General features: G+C 35.9%; 1 protein-coding gene across 1 annotated transcript in view; it reads left to right on the top strand.

Moving 5' to 3' along the window:
- LOC150085137 (Fanconi anemia group J protein homolog) overlaps positions 1-17,294 on the top strand; it is a 331,818-nt gene that overhangs the window by 98,839 nt on the left and 215,685 nt on the right. Inside the window, exons 7-8 of the mRNA XM_090373843.1 lie at positions 3,836-4,044; positions 11,627-11,716. Coding sequence (XP_090229969.1) covers positions 3,836-4,044; positions 11,627-11,716 — 299 coding nt within the window. The remainder of the gene's footprint in view (positions 1-3,835; positions 4,045-11,626; positions 11,717-17,294) is intronic.

The following is a 17,294-nucleotide window of genomic DNA, read 5'->3' as shown; positions in this document are numbered from 1 at the left end:
GTATCCAATCAAATTGATTAGACAAGACCTCCCTTTAACAAACCCATGCTGTGTCTTAACTATTACTGTGGTCTTGTCTAGATGATCCTGAAATGCTTCTTTAACCAGTGATTCCGTTACTTTCCCTGAAACACAAGATAAACTTACAGGTCTATAGTTACTTTTTTTGTCACCTTCTGAACCTCCTTTTTGAATTGGTGATACATTTGCACGCCTCCCCTGAGTCCAAGGAAGCTCTCGTAATTATGGCTATGGGTTTGATTACTTCCTTTGCTGCCTCCTTTAATATAATTGGATAGATCCCATCCGCCCCAGGTGCCTTTTTTATGTTTAACTTCAACAATTTCTCCTCCACTTTGCTCTCAGTTATTACAAAATCACTTAGCTCCCTGTTAGAGTTTGATAAACTTCTGGCACTCCCCTCATTGAATAAGTCCTCATTTGTAAATGTAGATGTAAAATACTGATTCAGTTTATCAGCTACCTGAGCATGATCATCAATAGTCAACCCATCTATGTTAAGTGGTCCAATCTGATTCATCACTTTCCTTCTAGAGTTTACATAATTAAAGAACCCTTTGCTGTCGTTCTTTGCATCCTTTGCCAAAGATTTCTCATAATCTGCCATTGCCTGCCTAATCTCCTTTTTGACTTGATTACAGACTAGCTTATATCTGCCATATTTATCACTCAAAGAAGTGAAACCGTCGGCATTAAATGTGTGTTGGAAAAATGTATGGCCAAAGTCAGTTCATTCGCGAAATATGGTCGATCCGGCACAAACAGTATCAGTGCGATAGTAGAACTTGCTAAGTCAGTAGGAGGAGAAGGTTTTGATGATATGACTATTGAAGATGTTCGCGAATTACTGGTAGAAAAAGAGGCTGGCATAGCGGATTTGTTGGAAATAGAATCGGAGGTAAACCAAATCAATTCAGATCATAGCGCAGAAGAAAATTTTGAAGTTCTAAATTTTACTCTAAAAAACATACTGGAAGGTATAAACTTAGCGAGCAATGAGAATCTTATTTTTTGAATGTAGATCCTTTGACTTAAAGGAACAGAAAGTTCAAAAGGAACCTTCAAAAATGCTTAGCTCCATACCATGCAATTTACAAAGATCTATCAAGCAAAAGCAAACAATCCCAGAATACTGATTTTTTTAAAGAGTAGAAGATACAAGAAATCTAGATGCTGTGAAAGAAAGTTGAAAAGGTAAAGGTATTCTGCAACAGAGAAAACATTCTTGTGTGATTGTGCTTAGCAGCAATAAAGAGGAAGAAAATTAAATTAACGTACATTTTCTGACATATGTATCACAGAGTGTAAGTTTTTTATTCAGTTATTACTATTTGACTTAATATGATAGCATAGCTTAATTTATTATGGTACTCACCTTTTATTTATAATCTGCAATTGATGTTTGAATAGGCTAGATGATAATTTTAATTTAGATTGGAAGTAAGTAAGTTGGGGTTTAAAAAACAGAAGTTAAAATATGCTCAAGGAAGTAGAAGTGCACGTCTTCGTCCTTTGTTGTCAATATTAAAGTTTGAAAATGAATGGTTAACACTGGAGGCCAATAGCCATAACAAGTGGCTTTCGTTATCCACGTCTTCAGTTGGCAATGATGGGTTGAGAGTGAACGCTTGTATTTAAGAAAGCTAACTTCCCGTGATGCTTTTTTTCCCTACATTTTTTGGCTGCATAGTCTTTGATCGCCTCTTCATATATCAAAAATTTTGTAATATAATCTTCTATAGAGAGAGAATCAAAGGATAATTCAGACTTTCCTCTAGCATGGTTGATCAAAATTTGTTTTTTATTATTGATAGTTCAGAAAAGTTTCTTTCAGCTTCACAACTCATTATTGGTAATGTCATGTAAATTTTTAGGGTCGTTGTCAAATTTGGAAAAACCTCTATCAAGTTTCTTTCATATATGAGCTGTAAGATTTCAGGGCATTTCAAGTTTTCTTGTGTTTCTATTTATGGTAGATGCAAACCAAATCTAAGAATGTTTCTTGGCTTGTCTTTGAATGAGATGTGCTCCCTTAGCTTCTTGTAGTTGATAAGATTAGCAGTGGTTGGGAATCTATAAAATAAATTCCATGCTTTATTTTTTAACTTCTTTGCTTTTGTGCAGTCTTCATTCTACCAATAGTTAAGGGACTGGAGATTTGACAATGGCATTGATTACAAACCTGAGGGGTCATAGATTCAAACTGAGGAAAGACAGTTGTAGAATAGATGTGTAGAAGTTTGCCTTTATCCAGCAGGTAGTTGATTGCTAGAACAAACTTCCATCTGTTGTTATGGAAGTTGATAGCTTAAATAAATTCAAGGCAGAACTAAACAAATATTTGGAATGACTGGATCAGTGAAATGGGAAGGGTTTTTTTTTTTTTTTTTTTTTTTTTGGCTGATGCTGTATAAGCTTGTTTTCTTGCATCATGTGCCCATGCTAATGCTAAGAATGCTAAGATGATGCTCCTATTACTATTTTTAATAAAAAATAAGTTTCCGATAATTATAAAAAAATGTATTTTTGTTAGCTTTTGGAACATAACCTCCCTTTTTGTACTGGTTCTTAGTCCCGTGTAACACATTTTCTCACTACACAAGATTTTGTAGGAACCTAACTGCCGTGTTATACAAGGGTTACCTGTACACACTGGAGCAATATGATCTAAGTTACTAATGCTCCTAAAAACCAACCGCATTAGCATTTATACGTGGCAAATAATTTTATCAACAAATTATGAAACACAGACAAATTACGTTGCACAGACTTCAATAAGCAAATTAAAACCTCAACAAATTAAATTATATGCTTTTTCATAACCAACTAAGAAGTCACTGTTTCAGTGATTTCTTAGCTAGTTATGAAATATATATTTTTCTATTGTTTTGGCTCATTCATAACAAGTGCAATGATGTCATCATGTGCAACAGTGAAGATAATTGGAAAAGACAGATTCTTGTTGAGGTGAGAAATGTTACAATATTATAAGCATGCATCATGCAAAAACCTAGAGAACTTTACGGGTGACTGAAAAATTAAAAGTTCATTACAAGTAAGTACCTCTCTTTGTTTGTTACAATTACTTTAAACTTCAGTACCATGTTCGACTTTAAATTTAAGGAAGGATTAGACAAATCATTAGAGGGAGATGGACAGGTGATGTGGGCAGTTTTTGTTTGGCTGATGCTGTATAAGTTTGTGTCCTTGATCATTTGCCACTGCTATTACTAATTGATAGAAAATAACACTTTATTTTGCAAATAATTTACATTTTCTCTCCAAAGTGTGAAAAAATAACACTGTCAGAGATGCTATTTTTAATTGGAAGAAACATATAAAATGTAAAATTGCAACAAGGTTTACCAAAATTTAGGATGAACTATTTTCATATTTTGTTACCCAAAAGCCAAGAATTGTTTTAAACTTTTGCTCTTGAAGAGAAATGTGCCATTTGAATTTAAACAGTAAAAACATTTATTGCATCACAGTATTCTTTGGAAAAGTATATTGTCAATAAATATGATGTAATAAATGTGATGAAAGATGAATCCCATCTTGTAAGGATTTCATGCTGCAGAACAGTAATTTTTTTCATAGTTAATTTTCATTAAAAAATTGAATCAGATCAGAAAATGCCATGGTTAAAGAGACATAATGCTAAGTAAGTCTACACAGTAAAAAAAAAAAAAATTACTTTACTGCAAGTGTAAATATATACGCCATATTTACTGTTTGTTTGAATTTTTTTTTTTTTTTTTTCTCTCTCTGTCTCCTTTTCTTTAATGTTCCATATTTTTATATTCCATTTCAGGTTTGTGCTTCTGGTTCTACATCATCACCAATAGGTAGTGTTACGCCATTCACTTATTCTGACCAATCATTTACTGATAAAGTATCTTCTCCGTATTTTCCTGCAAATATGACATCTGGAGAAATAAGGATAAACTCTAACCAGCCAATATCAGTACCTTCAAATGTTTCTGATAAATGCTGTAAAGAAGATTATGATATAAAACAAAAGTAATGAGTTTTATTGTTTGTTTGTTTGCATGCATGAACAGATTACTCTCACTGGAAATTGGTGAAATAATGTGCACTTAAATTTGCATAGAGATTTAACCTCCATGCAGGTTTAATTGCATGTTATCTCACAATTTCATGCTCTAGATATACCTGCACACCATGCCACTAAAAAGAGTATTTAAGATTTTGTCATTCAATATACAGGTTAATTTCACATCAATTGGGTGTGTTTTTGTGCAGTTGGTGCAGTCAGTATTTGCTCTTTGATTCTATGGGTTTAATGTCATTAACAGTTCTTAAAGTAATGTTAATTTTTGTTTTTCTTGAATGCTATATGAAAAAAATTTATCACATTTATGAAAAATTAAATTTTTCATGAATGTGATGTATTCATGAAAATAAAATTCAAACTGAAAACACCTCAATTATAACACTGCATATCTGCACCAAAACAATAAACTGACCATGTGTACAGGTTTTCATTTTGGCGCCGGGATGCAATGTTATAATTGAAATATTTTGGTGCAGTTCATTTGTTTCCTACCTCCCCCAACTCTGTCATCTTAGCCATGCTCCTTTGTCACAACTAGTCTCAACAAAGTCTCTGTGCCTTACAGATGGGTGAAAAGGATGGTAATTCATCAAACAATTATAATATCATTATCTGTTGTAGAAATAGTGATGTTATAACTCTGCCATAGCATACAAATTGAACCATGAAAATATCATAAAATTTGGCCTTAAGATGCTGACGTTCCATAAAATCAAAACAGCAAGAATGGCATTCCACCCTATGAAGGCAATCGTGAGACCACGTTTGGAATACTATGTCCCGATATGGAGATTACACTTAAAATAAGGCCTTAAGCTTTTTTGAAAAGTTCCAGAGATAATACAACTGGTGAGTTAGACAGAAGGGCATTCATGGAGAGACTTTGAGTATGTGGACTATAGAATTTGATAACTGGGTACCTTTTTAGGAGTTTTTTCATGTACAACATACAAGCCAAAAGTTTCCGGACTGACCACACCAACCACATGTAGTCTAGCAGCATGCTGTTAGATACTCTGAACTAATTCATTGTGAGTTAGTGTGGCAAGTTTCGCATCAATTGGGTATTGTGTTTTTGTGCAGTTCGTGTTTAAGTGTGTTTCTTTTGGGTGTCCTTGCAATTGTCCATGCCAGAGGTGTATTTAACTCTGGCAGTAAGCTAGATAATCTTGTAATAACTGAGAGTAAAGTGGAGGAGAAATTGTTGAAGATAAACACAAGAAAGGCACCTGGGGTGGATGGGAATCTATCCAGTTATATTAAAGGAGGCAGCAAAGGAAGTAAGCAAACCCTTAGCAATAATTATGAGAGCTTCCTTGGACTCAGCAGAGGTACCCATAGACTGGAGATGTGCAAATGTGACCCCGATTCACAAAGGAGGATCAAAGGCTGACACAAGTAATTATAGACCTGTGAGTTTAACTTCTGTTCCAGGAAAATCAGTGGAGGCACTGGTTAAAGAAGCACTGCAGGATCATCTACACAAGACTTCAGTTATAGCTCAGACACAGCATGTTTTTGTTAAGGGGAAGTTTTGCCTGACCAATTTGATTGGATACTATGATGCAGTCATAAAAGAACTGGATGCAGGGAATGACTTTGGTATTATATACTTGGATCTTAGAAAGGCTTTTGATACTGTTGGACATGGAAGACTGCTGCACAAATTGGAGCAGTGTGGCATTGGAGGCAAACTGCTGCTATGGATAAAGGGGTGGTTGAGGGGGAGAAGACAGAGAGTGGTAATCAATGGACACTGCTCATCATGGACTAATGTTATTAGTGGAGTCCCTCAGGGTTCAGTGTTGTGTCCATTATTGTTTTCTGTATTTATAAATAATATTGATCATGGTATATCAAGCTTAATGTCCAAGTTTGCAGACGATACAAAAGTTGGCAGGATTGTTAAGGACACTATTGATGCTATGCTGCTGCAACAGGATCTGGAAAGGTTGAGTAGATGGGCTGAGAGGTGGCAAATGAAGTTTAACATTGACAAATGTAAAGCTACATATGGGAAACAGCAACCCCAGAGCAATGTATCAACTCTGTGGTACTACACTGAGAGTGGTGGAGAATGAAAAGGACCTGTGGGTAATTGTGCAGGCAGATATAATTTTCCCTCGAAAATTTAAAATATTCCGCAGCGCACAGTTTAAGAACCGCTGTTTTATGCAATAAGCATTTAATTCCATAATTATTTTCATTATCTTTTACATTATATACAGTTAAAAAGTTATTTAAAAGGTATTTTTAAAATTCTTTATGGACATTCCAGAAGGTCAAGGACCAATTATAATTTTTCCTATTGCTTATGATATTCGATTAACGCGTTTCCGCTTTGCGCAATGCGCTCGCGGGATGAATTAATCGCGTTAATCGAGGCCCGCCTGTACACGTATTAATGAATGTTTTTGGGGTTTTTTTTTCATTTTATAAAAAAAAATTTTTTAGTTTTTTTTTGTGTATCTTAATTATCAAGACTTACATAATTTATTCCATTTCTCATCACTTAAAATTTCTTGTGTTTTATCTGTTTTTCCTTATTCTCCTGTTATTTCTCAACTTCCATCAATAATTCAGTTTTCAAAAAACAACCGTACTCTCCCTTTCAGGGCTGGGTAGGTGGATGAGATGGTGTATACTCTAAGTGATTACAAAAAATATATATGCTCTTGTCTGTATGTTCAGTTCTAGGACATCTGATCATATTAAATGAACCCTCTTTAAATACCAGGTAAACAATCCTTCTAAATCTATAATAAATAAATCAGAAACAGAAAATACTGTGTCATCACATGGATAAAATTGACAGAAAAAGCAAATGGGAAGATATGATACACTCCCAAATTCTGGTGGGGGAGACGAGTGAAACAGTGCACATGTCTGATGCTATATAAACTTGCTTTCTTCCATCATATGCCTTTACTAATGCTAATGTCAGACACCATGAAAGTGTGGAGGATTAACAGAAGGTCAAGATGACATGCATTATGTAGAGGATTGTTTTTTTTTAAGTATAAGTTTCAATCTCATTCTCCCCACTGGAGAAATTACCATCATGCTTATTGTGACAAACAAATTATAATATGAATAGCAAATATAAGTACAAGGTTACACAAACTTTTTTCCCTGTCCATATTGAAATGGGTGAGAGTTACACTAGTGCAGCATAAAAAAATCTAGTGATGCTAAATAAACTCCTGGCTAAATAAAAGCCAAGTAATATTACCAAAAATGATATCGTTCTTTTTTTCATGAGTTACAAGCTACAAAGCAGTCAGTGACATCCTTTGGCGGGGGGAAGACTGCTGTGGGCATGCACAATCCTGTAAACATTCTAGGGCTGTAAGACATATTAATATTAAACATATGGCACAAGAAAAGCAAGCTCTGATGGAGGGGGGTGAACCCTCATATTAGAGAAGTGCCCCAGGGACAATCATGTTAAAATAAATATTGCCTCAACTGATGGACCAGTTAAATTTAGTTTATTAAAATAAATGAGTAAATTAAAATACATGGAAATATTACAGTAAAGTACATTTGTAATATACTATATACAGTAAAAATAAATTATTTGTACAAAAGAAAGAATAAAAGCGATAAAACATGCAAAAAACTAAAACTGATAAAATATATATCATGGAGCTTTCAAGGCGATGTGCCTCTTTGTTGATTAAACGTTTTCTCTCTTCTATTGTTTTGTACAGATAGTTTATTTTTACCCTGTATTTATTGATTGTATTTTAATTTCAGTTTAATTGTATACAGTATTTTATTTTACTTTAAAGCTTTCGAGTATTTTAATTTATTCATTTATTTTAATAGACTTAATTTAGATGGTTCATCAGTTGAAGGAATATTTATTTTAACAAAACAAAAGAAACCTGCCCCATATGTACCAATTCAAATTGCCTATGAATTGTTATTATTGTTATTTGGTTTTTTTTTAGGAGCATTAGTAACTAAGGCCATATTGCTCCAGGGATATGCATGCGGTGTGGTCATTCCCTGACATTTCCGCACCCTCCGTATTTGGTGGTCACGGGCTTGAACCCCAGTCTAATCAAGAAGCGTGTGCTACACACTGCTGCTCCTGCCCACCTGGCCCTATGAATTCCCCCACACCACCTGCCTTAATTACCAGTGGAGGCAACATATTCCAATGATTAGAACAGAATCTTTAATTGCAGTATAAGATATAGACAATTAATTCCATCAAGGTATGGTTGGTGATGGGGTTTACAAATACAGTAGAGCAGCAGTTATCCGGAAGAATTAATGTCAGACCTTTTCCATACAGCAAAATTTTCCAGATAATCGAACGTAAGATAAAATTAAATAAATTCTGTTATAATGTATTAAGAAAAAGACTTTAAGTAGCTTGAAAAAAAAATTTATTTAATTTAAAAAAATAATAATAACTTATACATAAAAATTTGCATATTTACATATGTATGTATATTTTGATAGGTATTTTACTGCAAATTTTATGTGGAAAAAATTTAAAGTAATTTTTTAAGCAGTTTTGCTTTGTCTAATACAAAGCAGAACTGCTTAAAAAATTTACATATCAGTATGAAAGTGTTAATGCCTAACCATATCAAATTGCTATTCAAATAAAATTGAAAACTATTAGATTCATAAGATTACAAACAACTGATATGATTTTTCATATAAAGAAAGCAAACAGGACAAAAGAGAAAGAATAACAGTGCAATATCACAGAATAATAAATATTTATTATTCCTAGATAAACTGGAATGTCTTTTCAAGTTCCTAAGAATTTTGAAGATTATAAATAATGTTACATAATTAAGCAGTGTTATACCATCTATAAGAATTGATGCAAAGTACAACAAATAATGCTAAAGAGATGCAAACTTGCAAAAATTGAGAGGCTGCTCTCGCTCTTGGAAGTGTAACGACACAGTATTCTACAATATATGGCACAACTGCTGCCTTAAATCGTGCAAAGAAACCCCATTCCCCACTGTGCCAACCTACTGCGTAAACACAAATGTCCACTAAGCAAGAAGACACAAGAGAAAAAAGTTAGATGAACCACAGTGACCATTTCATCACAGAAGCACTGCCCCTGTGAAGATTCCAGAAACTTGCTTTTCTGTCATGTCTGCTAAATCAGGAAGATAACTATGGTTACCCTGATGTGAGCAATAAAGACAGACCTTTTTTAAAGGCAGTTCAGCAAAGAAGGTTGTACAACTGACCTTAAATAAGGTTATCCCAATAATAAGGAAGAACTGAAGCAAACTGAAAAGACAAAGTGTAAATTTTTGGTGTCAATCAGAGCCGACTGGGCTAGCCGAGTGGGTAAAGTACCTGCCCGGCAACCCAAAGGTCGCGGGTTTGATTCCCGCCTCGGGCTTGGATCAAAGTACTGCAAAAACCTTGGGAGGTGCAATATGGCCACAGAAGCCGATGCGCCAACAACTACCAAATCAATCAATCAATCAATGGTGTCAATCAGAACAAATCATCAAGTATACGTGGTGCAACATGGCAATAGCTTATTACCACAGAATCACAGCTCTGAGCAAGGAAGCAGTTCTACATCTTTTTATAGTCATTATCTACTTCCCATCCCCATAACATATGACTAGCCCAAATATGATAAATTTGTGTCTTTTGTCCATATAAAAGACACTGTGTGTTGTCAGGCCAATTTGCATGTTGTGTGGGCAGGAAAAACAGAAATAACTCATGGGGGGACCTTGCTCTCTCCACCTGAAATAGACTAACTACTACAACCCTGATTGACGAGTCCTTAAAGAATTTTTCCAGTCATAGATGGGATTTAAGCCCACTTTTCTCCAAATAAGTGGTAGGAGTCATATTTCATGCTAATTAAGCCACTACAAAAGATACTTCACATAAGTGTTTAATTAACCCCAAGGGCTCACATCTGGTGAGTATGGGCTTGGCACACCCAGTGTCCTGAGCTGGATATCAACATTCTTCTCTTCCTTAGTGATTCCCTTCTACTTCTGACTCTTGTTCTCACTTTCTCTCTCTCAGGGTAACTCAGAAATTAATTTTTTTTTTGGCTGGTGCAGAAAAAACCTTAGGCTTTCTTGCATCATATGGCTAATGATGATAATAATAATAATTAATTACATCATTAGTTCAGTACATGTTTTTTATGTACTTCTTTGTTTTGACATCAGCAGAGGCATATGCACTTGATTAAGTAATGCAATATGTGTTAAGGACCAAAGCAGCTAAGTCTGTGAGGTATCAGTATTTTTGTCTGTAGAATTTCTCCAAATACATTGTAGACAGCAATGTTTTGTGTCAATTAAACCACAACAGAAGATACATGGTATCAAAAAATCCACTTGATATCAATTTTAATCAGCTATTCTCAATGTAATCGAGGCAGCTTGGATAATGTTTTGCAATCAATGTTAAATGTGTTTTTGTCTATATGGTTAATGTTATCCAGCAGTGCTCAGCTAATGCCATTTATAGCCTCTCACTACTGAATAATATTAGCATTAACATTAGTAGAGGCATATGATGCAAGAAAGCGAGCTTATGCATCAGCCAAAAAAAAAGAAAAAGAAAAAACACTCCCATTTCACCCCTCCATTCGTTCCAAATACCTGTCCAGCTCAGCCTTAAATTTATTTAGGCTGTCAACTTCAACAACAAAGGATGGAAGTCTGTTCCATCAACCAACTACCTGCTGGCTAAAGGCAAACTTCCGCACATCTATCCTATATCTGTCTTTCTTCAATTTGAATTTATGCCCTCTCAGGGGATTATTCCGAGCAAGAGGAAGAATCCCATCAGCATTCAGCATGCTCAAACCATTCAAGGCCTTATACACCTCAATCAGATCACCTTGCAGGTGCATAGTCTCCAGACACAGTAATTTGCAAAAACTTAAGCCTTTCTTCATAAGAGCAACCCTTTGTTCCATTCACTAATGTTGCCCTTCTCTGTACTCATTCCAGCAGCTGTACATACTTCTTAAAATGAGGCCTCCAAACCTATTATATACAGTACTCAAGGTCTGGCCTGACCGTTGCCTTATACAAGGGGATAATCACCTCCTTATCCCTGCTAGAAAAATTCCTGTATATCATTGTCAAGACATTGAGACATTAAGCTTGATATGCCATCATCAATATCATTTATAAATGCAGAAAACAACAATGGACCCAACACTGAACCTTGAGGGACTCCACTAATAACATTAGTCCATGATGAGCAGTGTCCATTGATTACCACCCTCTGTCTTCTCCCACTCAACCATCCCTTTATCCATAGCAGCAATTTGCCTCCAATGCCACACTGCTCCAGTTTGTGCTCATTAGAGTGTGGGTCCCCATATGTTCTATGTATTCCCAATATATATATATATATATATAGGAACATTCTTGAACAGATTTATTGTTTTGTCTGAGCATATTCATAATTTGTTTCTAATCTTTCAATTAATTTATTATAATTTATCACATTTAAATCTGTGTTTTTTTTTTGTCTTTGTTTTTAAAGAGCACCAAAGATTTTCTATGGTACTCGTACTCACAAGCAGATTGCCCAGATTGTTCGAGAAATTAGGAAAACAGCTTACAAAGATACCAAGTAAGATTTACATTGTGAAGTGTACAAAATACACATGCTTTAAAATGTTATTTTTATTTTGTAGTAATGATAATGTGAATTGCATAATTTAATTATTACAAGTTAAAAATATATGTGTGTGCACGTATGCACACACAAATATTTTTAACTTGAATAATTAAATCTCTGAATTGTTCGAGAAATTAGGAAAACTGCTTCCAAAGATACCAAGTATTTTAAAATGTACTGCTTGTTTGATGATTGTGGAGCTATCAGGGATGGGACATGATATTGCCAAGTGGAATGTCTTTGTGTGTGCACGACGTAAGGAGTGTGAGGAAATCAGGCGACAACTCAGTGTTGTTATAAGCCTATATGAGAGCAAGGAGAGGGTGGATGCCCTCGAAGGATCTAAAAATCTCTCTACTTCATTGTGTCAAATTCATCTGTTGTCTCTACTGTTCTCCCAACTCCACTAATCACTTGGAGCTCTTTGACTTTCTCCAGTCCAACTTTCCTAACAGTGAGGTAATTTTCCTTGGTGATTTTAATGTTCACAACTCCAGCTATCTTCCATTTTCTAGTCACACTGACCCAGCTGGTCGAGATGCTGAATGTTTTGCAATTACTAATGACCTTGCACAGATTGTTCATTTACCTACAAGAATACCGGACAGTCCTAACCATACAGCCAACACACTTGATCTTTTTCTCACAAACAACCCTTCTAAGTACACGGTCAAAATGAGTGGTCCTTTAGGCACCTCAGATCACAACTTGGTGATTCTCTCTCTTCTCCAAAGGAGCCTTTATCTCATGGCTATTCCCAACCTCGTGTTGTTTGGCATTACAAGGATGCAAAATGGGATAACCTGCAAGATTTCTTTTCTTCTTTTCCTTGGTTGGATTACTGCTTTGAAACTTCTGGTGTCAGTGAAATTATTCTTGTAGTAATGGAATCCTTTATTCCACACTCAACTTTAAAATCTCATCCTTTATCTAAACCTTGGTTTTCAAATAAATGTGCTAAGGCTGTTCAAGAAAAGAACGTTGCATATCATAATTGGCTTGTTTCCAATTCTTCAGTTTCATTTTCTGCCTACACCAAAGCTCACAACAATTGTAAAGCAGTTATTAATCAGTCCAAACTAGATTTTGAACATTCTAAGAGTAGAAAACTTGCTTCTTGCCCTAATGGTAGCCGAGCATTCTGGTCTCTTGACAAAGCTATTGGCCGCAACTTTTGCCCACCTCTGTCAAGACCAGATGGTTCTGTTGTCACTTCAGCCAAGGATAAAGTGGACCTGCTAGCATTCCATTTTTCTTCCAACTCATGTATTAATGATCTTGGTAAAACACTTCCCACCATTCCCAACATGCTCCATTCAATGCCTCCTGTGGTCTTCCAAACAAAAGGATGTTAGGATTTTGACGAATCTTGATGCTAAGAAAGTTCCAGATCCTGTTGGTATTTCTCCACTTGTTCTCAAAACCTGTGTTCCTGTTCTTTGACGCTTTTTTCACTTTCTTATTCCAAAGGTGTCTTTCCTTCTGCTTGGAAATTTGCTCACATCTAGCCAGTTCCTAAAAAGGGTGACAAATCCCTCCCATTCAATTATCGTCCCATTGCAATTACTTCTACTCTTTCTAAAGTAATGGAGAAATCAATTAACCGCCAACTCTTAAACTACCTAGAAACCTTCCATCTGATCAACGATCGCCAGTATGGATTCCGTCAGTGTCGATCCACTGGTGATATTATGGCTTATGTTACCCATTTATGGACAAATTCAATGGAAAGGTTTGAAACACAAGCAGTTGCTCTTGACATCTCAAAGGTTTTTGATCATGTTTGGCATAAAAGTCTTCTATACAAACTTCCATCTTATGGTTTGCCAACTGTTTTTTGTATTTGGTTATCCAGCTTTCTCTCTGATCGCTCACTGAGGGCGATGGTAGATGTCACTTTGTCTTCTATGGTGATGGTTCAGTCTTCTAGCTTCTCCACTAATCCTGGTGTCCCCCAAGGTTCAGTTCTTTCCCCCCCACTCTTGTCCTCTTGTGTATTAATGACCTTCTTCCATTGACTGGAAATCCTATCCATAGTTTTGTCGATGATAGCACATTGCATTCCACTTTCCATTTTGAGAAACCTTGCCCTGCCCAATCAGCTTCAACTTCTTGAATATCTGTTACCAATTCCTTAAATGCCGAACTCCAAGTAATTCTCCAGTGGGGCAAAGACAACTTAGCTGATTTCAATCCTTCTAAGACACAGTCTTGTCTTATATCTTACAAAAATGATTCTTCTGCTCCTATGCTTATCTTTGGTAACACTCCAATTTCTAGGCAAAATGATATATCTCTTTTGGGGATTACCCTGACTTCTAATCTCTCTTGGCACAAGCACATTACAAATATTGCTTCCTCTGCATCTAATAAACTTGGTTTTCTCTTTTCTCTTGGCGTTACTTTTCTTCCAAACAGCTGTTCACTCTGTACAAATCTCAAATCTGCCCTACCATGGAATATTGTTCACACATCTGGGGGGCGGTGCAACCAAAACCTCTCTCAGGCTTCTAGATTCCATTCAGAAGAGGGCAGTTAGGTTAATTTATGACTCCTCTCTAACAGAGTCTCTCCACTCGCTGTCTCATAGACGTACTGTTTCTGCTGCATGCCTTTTCTACGGATACTTCCATGTTTACTGTTCTTCTGAATTGGCTTCTGCTGTTCCTGCTCTCTCTTTCAAAACAGTCCTAACACGTGCCGCCACCAGCCAACATCCATTTACTGTCCAACTTAAAACTCACAGAACTAACTTTTGATCTTCCTCGTTTATTCCTTCAACTGCTGTTTTCTGGAACAACCTTCCTTTGTACGTATTTCCTGAAAATTACAGTCTACAGAAGTTCAAGTCTAATGTCAACAAATATCTTCTTTCGCCTTCTCAATCTCTAACCCAAGCATGGTACCAAGTACTATAGGTTCTAATACCTCTTGTGTTTGGGATTTTCATAAAAAAAAAATAATAATAATAATATTTTGCACACTGCCACATTTGAAGGTTGTAGTTATTTAGTTTTTAGGAGCATTAGCAACTAAGGCCATATTGCTCCAGGGATATGCGGTGGTCATTCCGTGACCTTTCCACATCCTCCATATTTGGTGGTCACGGGCTCGAACCTCGGTCTAATCAAGAAGCGTGTGCTATGCACTGCTGCTCCTTCCCACCTGACTACGGAGGCGGCACTTTTGAAGTTCCCTCATGGTTGTGACGATGCTTGTGTGATTTTAAATGATATATGAAAGGCATAGATGGGATATTCTAGAATCTAGATCACTAAATCAAGATTATAAAGTATAAAAACAAGATTCTAAGGTGTTAAGCTTTAACACTACCTAAGGTTTCAGCTTAATTATGAAATTTATTATTGCTTTTATGTTGAAACTTAATGAAGAATGGATGAAAATGAAATACGCTGTAGTAGTAGTAGTGGTGGCATGTGATGCAAGAAAGCAAGTGTATGAGCTTATGCAGCATCAGCCAAAAACAAAAAAAAAAAATTCACACCATTCCCTCCAAATGCCTGTCCAGTTCCTCCTTAAATTTATTTAACCTATCAACTTCCTTCCATAAGGACAGATGGAAGTTTGTTTCAGCAATTAACCACCTGCTGGCTAAAGGCAAATTTCCGCACATCTATTCTACATCTGTCTTTTCTTAATTTGAATTTATGTCCCCTTAGGTTCGTAATCTGAACAAGTGGAATTATCCCATCAGAATTCAGCGTATTCAACCCATTCAAGGCCTTATACACCTCAATCAGATCACCGCGCAGGTGCCTAGTCTCCAGCCACTGCAATTTGCAGAACTTAAGCCTCTCTTGGTAAGAGGATCCCTTCACCAATCTTGTTGCCCTTCTCTGTACACGCTCAAGCAAATCTACATCCTTCCTAAAACGAGTCTTCCAGACCTGTACACAGTACTCAAGGCATGGCCTGACAATTGCCTTATACCGAGGGACAATCACCTCCTTTTCCCTGCTAGCAAAATTCCTATATATATCATTGACAAAACCCCATGACCTGCCCTGGCAGCCTGTCTGCATTGCTCAGAAAACTTCATATCTGACTGCACAATTACTCCCACGTCTTTTTCATTTTCTACCACCTTAAGTGTAGTACCACACAATTGGTACATTTCTCTGGGATTACTTCTACCCACATGCAGTACTTTGCATTTGTCAATGTTAAACTTCAGTTGCCACTTCTTAGCCCATCTGCTCAAATTATCTAGATTCTGTTGCAGTAGCACACTGCCATTGCTGTCATTAAAAACCCTGTCTACCTATGTATCATCTGCAAACTTCGACACTAAGCCTGATATACCTTCATCAATATCATTGATAAATATACAAAACAACAGAGGACCCAAGACCGAACCCTGTGGGACTCCACTAATAACATTAGTCCACGACGAGCAGCACTCATTAATTACCACCCTCTGTCTTCTCCCACTCAACCATCCTTTTATCCATTTTGGCAACTTACCCTTAATACCATTCTACTCCAATTTGTACAATAGTCTTCCATGTGCAACAGTGTCAAAAGCTTTCCTGAAATCCAAATATATGATATCATAATATCCTAATGTACTCAGCAATCTTGGCTTAACATTGATATTTCAAACCCAAGTTTGCAGTTTGTTATCAAGTTTAATTAATTCAAAATATCCTTTTAGCTAAATCAGTGTGTAATGAAATACACTTTGTGGAAATTAGTAGTGACTGATTATACTTTAACAATGTCAAATTTTTAGATAAGTATTTAGTTAATTATGATTTAGAACTTTAGACAAAACTTTTGACTTCATAGAAAGCCTTAGCATGTTCATAGTTATTATAAACCATAATACAGTTAAATAAAACCAAAATGAATTGCATAAATCTTGACTAAAAAGAAAATCTATAAAGTTATTTGGTTGGCTATTGACTATAAACAGTTTATTTTCAAGTTATATTGACCAATGTAGCTACTAAATTTTTTTTTTTTGTTACATAGCTATGTTAAATGTTAAAACAAAACAGAAGCTCACTATATTATCCTCTCTCTCCGTTAGCTGTAGCAGGTGTGACTTTGTACTATTTCTTTTTGGCTGAAAAGTCTTTTAGTCTCAAGATTCTTGTGGAAGTCAAGGTTCTTGGTGTTTTCTGGAATTGTTTCTTAAAGTAAGCCCTTTAAAATTCCTTCTATAGTGGAAGCTATTATCCATAGACAGAATGGAGTTCACTGCTCCATATCCCCATACCCTCCCACATTCTAAAGCATATAAGACTGGATCAGATTTGTCCACTCTTCCTGACTGAATATATTTTTTGTGGTCTTCTGTTCTCTTTTCTTGTTGATATGACAGTGCAATTCTCTAGTGTATACTTTGTTGCACTGGCAGGTAACTTTATATTGTTGTACTGTTTGTTGTTCTTGAGAGACCTAGGATCCTACATAGTAAGTATATTGAATTGCTTAGCAGTTCTTGCTAAGTGAGACTATTACCACCCTTACATTCTAGCACTTAGCTTTTTTGGCTAAGTGCTAG

This window comes from Mastigoproctus giganteus, chromosome 5 (assembly GCF_048544385.1).
Source record: "Mastigoproctus giganteus isolate SK-2022 chromosome 5, ASM4854438v1, whole genome shotgun sequence".
Lineage (NCBI taxonomy): Eukaryota > Metazoa > Arthropoda > Arachnida > Uropygi > Thelyphonidae > Mastigoproctus > Mastigoproctus giganteus.
This window is presented reverse-complemented; position numbering and strand designations above follow the sequence as displayed.